Source organism: Oratosquilla oratoria, chromosome 38, assembly GCF_046742065.1.
Source record: "Oratosquilla oratoria isolate Oo_2021 chromosome 38, ASM4674206v1, whole genome shotgun sequence".
Lineage (NCBI taxonomy): Eukaryota > Metazoa > Arthropoda > Malacostraca > Stomatopoda > Squillidae > Oratosquilla > Oratosquilla oratoria.
Window position 1 is genome coordinate 17,011,532 of NC_134814.1, and position 8,238 is coordinate 17,019,769.

An 8,238-nucleotide genomic window follows, 5' to 3' on the forward strand; every position below is an offset into this window, starting at 1 on the left:
TATTTTTCATTGTCCCACATTTGTTTTGATTTGTTGCTTATGTGCTCTCTCCTTTTCTTTCTGTGTTGTACTCCCTCTCTCTCATATTTTTTCTATTCACTTTTCTCCATGTCGCAACGCATTTGATATATCGATCTTGTCTCTCTCTCTCTCTCTCTCTCTTTCACACACACACACACACACACACACACACACACACACACACACACACACACACACACACACACACACTCGCACGCACCCACATACACATCCGTAGATCGTATGTTGCACAAATCAATCTAAACAAGTCAAGATGGCATGATGAGGAGAGTATCACTGATCGTCCAGACAGCACAGCTCCTTTTTCACGATTGTACTTTTGGCAGTTCTTGTCCTTGAAAAAAATTAACAGTGGTCGCACTCTTTTTTATGTACAGAATAAAAATTGATCGCGTGAACACATGTCACATTTTTTGCGCCAGACACTGCACTTACGTACACAACACGTCTGTCTGCACCCGAACACAAGAAAATGTCATCACGGAGGCTGCTAGCGACAACTGACCACGTCTCCAACGAAGTGTACATGGGCACGTCACTGATATCGCGATAGACACTATATACACATCTCTGTTCGAGTATCCTGAACACAGGTCTCTGGTTTCACGACACCGCCTCCGTTGGCACGACTGACGCTCTATACATATTTGACCACATCTTAAACAAAGTACATGGGCACATATGAACACACACATCACTGATGTCGCGACTGGCACTATGTCTGAGCACCTGAGCATAGGTCTCTCATGTCGCGATGATGCCTCCGTTTTCGCGCCTGACGCCAGGTCCCCGCCCAGACGCGAGACCTGAGACCTCGCCTCGATGATCGTCTCCGCGGACGCGATCGACTACTGACCAGAAGACAACTCGGGGAGGGGAAGCCACTCTTATCTGCAGCCACACTTGAGGACGACCATGTCGTCGTAGTTGTACTTGTAGGTCGGGACGTTGGCTTCCATGTAGAGGAGGGAGATGGGCCCGAGTTCGGTGGGCACACAGCAGGCACGGGAAGCCGTTTCCGGATGCAAGGAGTGGACCAAGTTTTGGACGACGGCGTGTTTGGTCGGACTCAGGTGCGACGGGAGAGGGTAGAAACACTTGCCGGTACACTGGTACGCCTGCAGGAGAGGGACAGTGCCAAGTTAACATCTGATTCAGAAATCACGTGATCGTGGTAGTATATTTAAGGGTATAAGGTCTAGAAGCTGAGTGAAATAATTCTCCCACTCGGGCGCCTACCACAACTAGGTGGTTGCCCTGTCTGCCTGCCTGCCACCTTACTCTAAGCACGGAGGACGTCATGTGGTTCTCTTTATTCCCCCCACCCCCAGCAGCTTTTATCATAAGGCTAATGAGAATAATGAGAATTTATATGCACCGACATTGTTGAAACCAATGAGGATACAATAAGGAGCTACCAACAGCTTTTGTTTTACTCTTAGAACACGGACTTGGTGCTTTGTTGTTGAGTCCAAACATGAGGAGTGACACAAAAAAAGGTTGGTCGAGATGGCTTTTATCTTATTCAGACCAGAAAAGTGATCTTCATTCTCATGTAACTCATGATCGTAGAATTTTTGTGCCGCCCCTGCTGCAGTAATGAAACTGCTGCTGATGTTACTGCACTGCCAGATACCAAAGTTCGGCGACATTTTTGTGCTGTTATCTCTATGTGCCAACAGTTGGCGCCACAAACTACTCGCTTCATTCATACAGGATCTAAAGGCAGCAACTAACAGTATCTTAAGCATGGCAAGAAGGGAGGCAGGTAGATCAACAACGGGGTCATTTTTCCACACGAGAATAACTCCATAAGGGTATGAGGAAAACTTGGGATCCGACTGAACACACAACAAGAACCCGCCATAGATCATGACTTGAACTAACTTGAACTAACTTGACCTGACCTGGTAGCCCTTTGGAGCAATGATCCAGTGGTCCCAGCCGATGGCGGCGAAGTCCACATGCATGGGCTTCCGTTTGCAAGACCTTTTGCTTTTCTTGCGAAGTTTGAGGTGACCCTTCGGAGGAGGAAGCTCCGACGACCAAATGGTGTTGCTCATTTCCTCTTGCTCCTCAGTGTAGCTCCTTTTTCGGCGGTCTCGTCTTTCGTCACTCTGAAAAGAAATATATGCATATATGTATACATCATCTATGGGAAGCATATGCCGGGGCCGCATCGTTCAACGCCAACACCTTCGTCACCTTAAACCCGCCGCCCCAGTCGCTGGATCTGACTCCCTGCGATTCCTTCCTCGTCCACAAAATGGAGTCAGAGGTGAAGGGTCGCCGTTTTCACACCGTTCGGGAGGTCCAGCGCAAATCGTAGGTGGTGTTTGATGAGTTTAAAGGAGAGGAATTTCAGGGAACATTCCAACCGTGGTAGAAACGCTACGAGCAAATTTATGCATTTTTTTTCCAATTGGTGGAGTATGGCCCAAGGAATGCACCATTCAATTTCGGTTCTGATTCTAATCACGATCCAGATCTGGTTTGTCTGTTTGTTAAGAACTTTATGCAAAAAGTTATAAAAGATTTTTAAAAAAGGAGAGGTGGAAGGTACCCAAAATGGTACACCACTAGATTCCAGTGGTGATTCGGATCTGTGATTTTCTTAGAGACTGAAACGAGCTGCCTCGGCGGAGGTCTGCGCTCTCTGAGTGCTTCTACTTCATTTGTATTTACTCCTTATTTCGCTGTCCTAAATTCACCATTTCTATGCATTATTCCAAGTTTAAATAACAATTCTCCGTTGTAAGCATCCCAAAGCATCCCCTTCACTTACCTCTCTGACCGCAGTATCATATTCGTGATCGATCATGGCGTGGAGTTCGGCCCGGTGGCGTTTCCGGTGGTGACCTCGTGAGTAGACGAGCAGGAGGGGCTCGCTGTCCGTGTAGGGCTCCGTGGCCACGTCCAGACGGCCTCCTGACCCCGCCGTCGAGAAGACAGACTCAATGTAGACCTGAACGGAGGCTGGTATTAAAACTTAATGGACAAGTAAACCAATGATCACGAAACATTGAAGTAAATTGTTAAGTAAACTGATTATTGATAAAAGTATATCAGGGTTATACACGGCAAGGTTGTCCAGTTCAGAGCAGCTGTTAACTCGCTTCAGAAAGAAGAAAGAAAGAAAGAAGAGAAGCTAGACTTAACCTTAGGGTCAGTCATACGACTCCATTCTTTGATCTCAAAGTGAGCACCGTGACCAGGCTGGCCAAGCCAGCTCCTGGAGCGGCCTGGTCAGTGGTCACTCTCACTGGGCACCTTATGACGTCACCTTACCTGGAGCACCTGCACGAGTTCTGGACGATCTAGCCAGTGCTTGAGCGCCGAGGTCACGTCGAAGGTCTCCCAGGCGTTCTCCCTCTCGTAGATGTTCCTCTCGCACACGGTTCGCAGCTGCACGTTCGGGGAGCCCTCTTCCTCGCCCGCGACGTTGTTGTCAAACACGCTAGAGGTGGCCATCTTGATCCGAACTAGCCGCTCCACACCTGTCGGGTGGCCGCAACGAGGGCGGGACATGAGAGGAAACGTGAGGCACTGATGGGAAAGAAAACTAAAGAATTCTTACTCCAGAGGTGGTGCAAAGGGCGAGGAGCAACAGCGTACAACTCGGGTCTCAGGTGTTTAAGTTTGGCATAAACCTACTCTATTAGGCATCAACCAACCAACTAATTAATCACCAATCGATCGTCCAAAAACCATTTGGACTCCACTGCTAAATCAATGTCTCCCCCATCTTGTTCCAGAAGTCGCAAAACAGTGCCAACTTGTGCCACGTCAGTCCTGCAAAATTTTCTACCTCGTCCATGCTTCCCATTTCATGGTCTCCATTCAGTAGCATACTTGCTTCGTCTCCCAACAATCATCTTTTCTTGGTTACTTTTCCTGATCAGATCCACTTCCGCTCCTTGATCGCTCGCTTCCACAATACCTCCTCGCCTCAGCCGGTTCCCTCACCCTACTTGACTTTTTCTTGTCCTTCAGCGTTATTTCCAACATTGATCTTTCCATTCTCCTCTGTACACTCTTTACCTTTGTCTCCATCGCCTCCGTCACTTTCCAGTTTTGACATCCGTAGAGCATAGCTGGGATTATACATTGTAAACATTATGTTTTAGTATATCTATAGCCTTTCTTGATGTTTCTGTATTTAACAAACAGTTTGTAACCAAGTGTGAAGTATATTCATCTATTTTATTTTCATCATATTTAGTCAGTTTTAGCATTTGACCCAGTTATATATTCTAACCTCTTCAAATTTCTATCGATTTTAATCATTACTTTACTGTTGGGAACTAAGAATTGAACATTATTTTGTTTTTGCTTTTACTCATCTCCAGACCTATTTTGAGACTTTGTTGTTGAGATCACTCAACGTGTCTTTCAAATACTTTTTTATTATCTATTACAAGCCGCGGGCTTCGCCCTCCCCGGCTTCGCCGGGGGCTTGGCTGCGCAAACAGCGGCCTACGGCCGCAGCGCTCCGCGCTCTAATCCCACGATAGGGATCCCGTGTTGGGGTTCCGCCCCGAGGCCGAGAAGAACGCGAAGAAGAAGAAGAACGCGAAGAAGAAGAAGAAGAACGCGAAGAAGAAGAAGAAGAAGAAGAACGCGAAGAAGAATAAGAAGAAAAAGAAGAAGAACACGAAGAAGAAGAACGGGCATTTCGATGGTTAACTTCTCCCGTTTGCTTACAGGGGTGTGTCCGCAAATGGTAATGAAGCTACCCAAATTACGGAAAGTTTATTTTTAATTGTATTATCATTTTTTTAACATCCCCCATTAATACTATCTTCTCTTTCCCAGTTCAACTTTCTGAGAATCTTTGAGAATCTTTTCGTGACAAGGTAAAATGGTGTTGCTTTGCCGTACTCTTTTCTCGATCTTGATTTTTATCTGTAAATATATGTAGCCGAATGACAAGAGAGCTTTTCGTGTAAATATTCTGTAGAATCAATTAATCGAAAAAAAGAAAACTCAAAATAAATGTTTGTTTTTAGTTTTTTGTAGATTACGGAACTCCCTTTGACTCGCTAGAACAACTGACAAAAGTAAATGTGGTACGAAATCAGTGTAGTCAAGCCTGCTACGGACTCTGGACCTAGAAAAGACCATCCGCTCATGCGGGATCTGTGTTTGTGGGAAAGGAAGAGAAGTCTGTAGGATATTGAAAAGATAGTTGGAGAGAATGGATGAAGAGAGAATTGCAAAGAAAAGGTGGAACTGGATATCAGAGAGTAGAAGATCTAGAGGTAGACCGAAGAAAAGATGGAAAGATGGAGTTGAAGAAATCCCTAGAGGCAAATGGATTAGGGAAAATGGAGGATTTGAGGGAAAAAGAAAGCTTTAAGAGGACTAACTGGAAAAGTGTGCTGGCCCGACTGACAGGCTGAAAGCCTACCTGGGAGCAGAAATAATAAGTAAGTTGTATATAGAAGGGGGTTATTGCCACTGAGCGCTTTAAGGAATATTTATAAAAAAAAAAAAATCTGTATCTTGGCTCAGGAGGCATGGGCAGGAGTCTTGGAAATCGAGGCCCGCTTCACTATTGGTGGACTTTACACGACATTCATGCGACAGGTACGGTTGTGATCCGACTACATAAAGACACAGGAAAATGAAGATCAAGAAAGGAGCGAGGCAGGGTGGAGTTTTTACTAAGGTTGTTGACACTGTCTCGCAGGGATCTTCAGAGAAGAGATCATTGGGGAGGTAAAAGGTGTGACGGGCGCTATTTGAAGAATATCAATTTAATCATTTGAGATTTGCAGATGACCTTATTCTCACTTTAGGAAAAACAGACGACTTGCCCGGCGTTCTCTGGAAGGTAAGTCTCGAAGTCGACTTGAAGGTTAACAAGAGTATAATCAGAATTATGTTCAGCTCGTGAATTCAAAGTAAAGCAATTGTAGTTGACGGTGAAAATATTGAAGGAGTTAAAGAGGGCAATTATATTGATCAAATGCTGTAACTTAATAAATATTATGAATATGAAAGCAGAAGATGTGTCGCAGTTGGTGGGGAAATGCTAGATAAATATAGAGAAAACCATGAGAGGCCTGTGTGTCTGAAATGGAAAGTTTGCTATGATTCTCAGCTATGAGGAATGTGGAGACACACAGGACAAATATTTATTTTTTCCAAGAGGGACGTTGGGCGACTCGTGGAAGAGATTGGGAGAAGAGGAGGCTTTCGCTTAGCGGTGGATCTCGAGTGGCCCATGACCTGAGAGTCGGAATTAGCAAAGGATGAGAAGGTAAATCCGATGCAACAAATAGATATCTGTATCCACAGTTCATATGATGTTGGCATGGCTGCTGCTTCTGGGATGTACGGAACAAATTAGGAGTCGGGACTCCATCCCTTTCCGATAGATTTTGAGGACTTGAACGTTTTGTGAACCCCGGTCCTCTCTTGCATGAAAAGAAAAAAAATCCTCCCATTACTTGACTTAGCCGGTGGCCACAACAAAGCGTCTTTATTCACACCAAAGACATCATAAACACGAACACACACAAAAAGCAAAAACAGAATAACAGGAGCATATAAATTGGGAGAAGAAGGAATAAAAAAAAGTAGAAAATGAGAAGAACCTGGGAGTCATTGTTATGAATAATATGTCACCTGAGAAACATATAAATAAGATTTTTGGAGAAACTTATAATTTAATAAGAACAATCAAAGTTGCATTTACATACCTGGATGAAGAAATGGTGAAGAAAATCCTAATCACCCTGATAAGACCAAGATTGGAATATGCAGCAACGATATGGTCACCAAGTACAAAAAAATGTATAAAAAAAACTTGAAAGAATACAAAGAGCAATTACAAAACTGGCACCAACACTCTCAAAACTATCATATGAAGAGAGACTAGAAAAAACTTGAACTACAGACACTAGAGCAAAGAAGAGAGAGAGGAGATTTGATAGCTATTTACAGAATCATGAAAGGCATAGAAATTACTGATAGAGAGAATCTGATAAAATGGGATGACAGAAATACAAGAGGACACGGAAAGAAAATAAAAAAAGACAGCTATAGAAGAGACTTGAAAAAGAACAGCTTTCCTCATAGAGTAATAAACAGTTGGAACAAGTTAGATGAGAAAGTGGTGTGTGCAAAAACAATACATGAATTTAAAAATAGTTTGGATAAAACGAGATATGAAGACGGGACACCACGAGCATAGCTCCCCTTCCCGTAAGATACAACTAGGTACAACTAGGTAAATACACACACACACACTGCCGCTGCCTCATGAACCTTTTGTCGAGGCGGACACTTCCACCAGCTGTGACGTCACCGGGGAAATCGCCAGCCTCCCTCCGGGTAGGTCACCGCCACAGCCGCCCACTCGTCCTTATGTCGATCTTTGATCTTTTTGTTTATCTTATCTATTAGTTTGTACACACACACTCACACACATATCAATATATTTATATGTCTATTCTATTTATTTGTCTATCATATATATTTTCATTTGTTTATATATTAATTACTTGATTTATTTATAGATTTTGTTTAACACGAGTCGTTGCAAAAGGCGTAATTCCATAAAATATATGAAAAAGGGACGGCAGTAGCAGTTATCAGTTGTCACTTCGGAAAAAGAAATGCGACGTGACGTCACGGTTGAGGAGGAGCACGAGAGCGCGACAAAACGAACCAACCAAATGTGGCACCACCTCCAATCGCTCATTGTTTCTTATTCATCTATTTATTTATTTTTCCGAAGTGATCCGACAACTGCCATTGTCCATAGCTCGCATTATTCTACATACCTACGTAGTTGTTCTGGTCTCTCTGGATAAGAGTGTACAGCCTGAGACTGGCCGCCTGGATCCTCTCACTCTGACGCATCGAGACGTTGAACACCAGTCTGTAGACCCGAGTCGTGGACTCCTCTCCCCAACTCGCCTCCTCCTCCTCCTCCTTCTCCAGGTGACCTCCCCCTTGGCTGTGGCTGTAGTTCCCTGTCGAGGAGGACAAGCAAACGCGCTACAGAACAAGATACCTGACATGGGAAGGGAAAGAAATCTCCATGCTGAAAGTTGATAAGAATATCATCGATGAGGTGACATTCAGGACTTCGGGAAAGGAGCTTCGTCAAGGGACGCTGTAAGGGTTCAGGCGACAGACAGGAGGCGTTAATTAAGAATACAAGAATGAAAGAGACTGGAAGAG

General features: G+C 44.3%; 1 protein-coding gene across 1 annotated transcript; it reads right to left on the reverse strand.

The window, feature by feature from the left end:
- Positions 1-216: 216 nt before the first annotated feature.
- On the reverse strand, positions 217-8,025 carry LOC143019741 (bone morphogenetic protein 10-like). Its single transcript, XM_076175711.1, has 5 exons — positions 7,836-8,025; positions 3,331-3,539; positions 2,828-3,007; positions 1,950-2,159; positions 217-1,160 (listed from the first exon to the last, which is right to left on the reverse strand). Exons 1-5 carry the CDS (start codon positions 7,912-7,914, stop codon positions 930-932), a joined length of 909 nt encoding a protein of 302 aa, XP_076031826.1. The 5' UTR covers positions 7,915-8,025; the 3' UTR covers positions 217-929.
- Between the last annotated feature and the right edge of the window lie 213 nt (positions 8,026-8,238).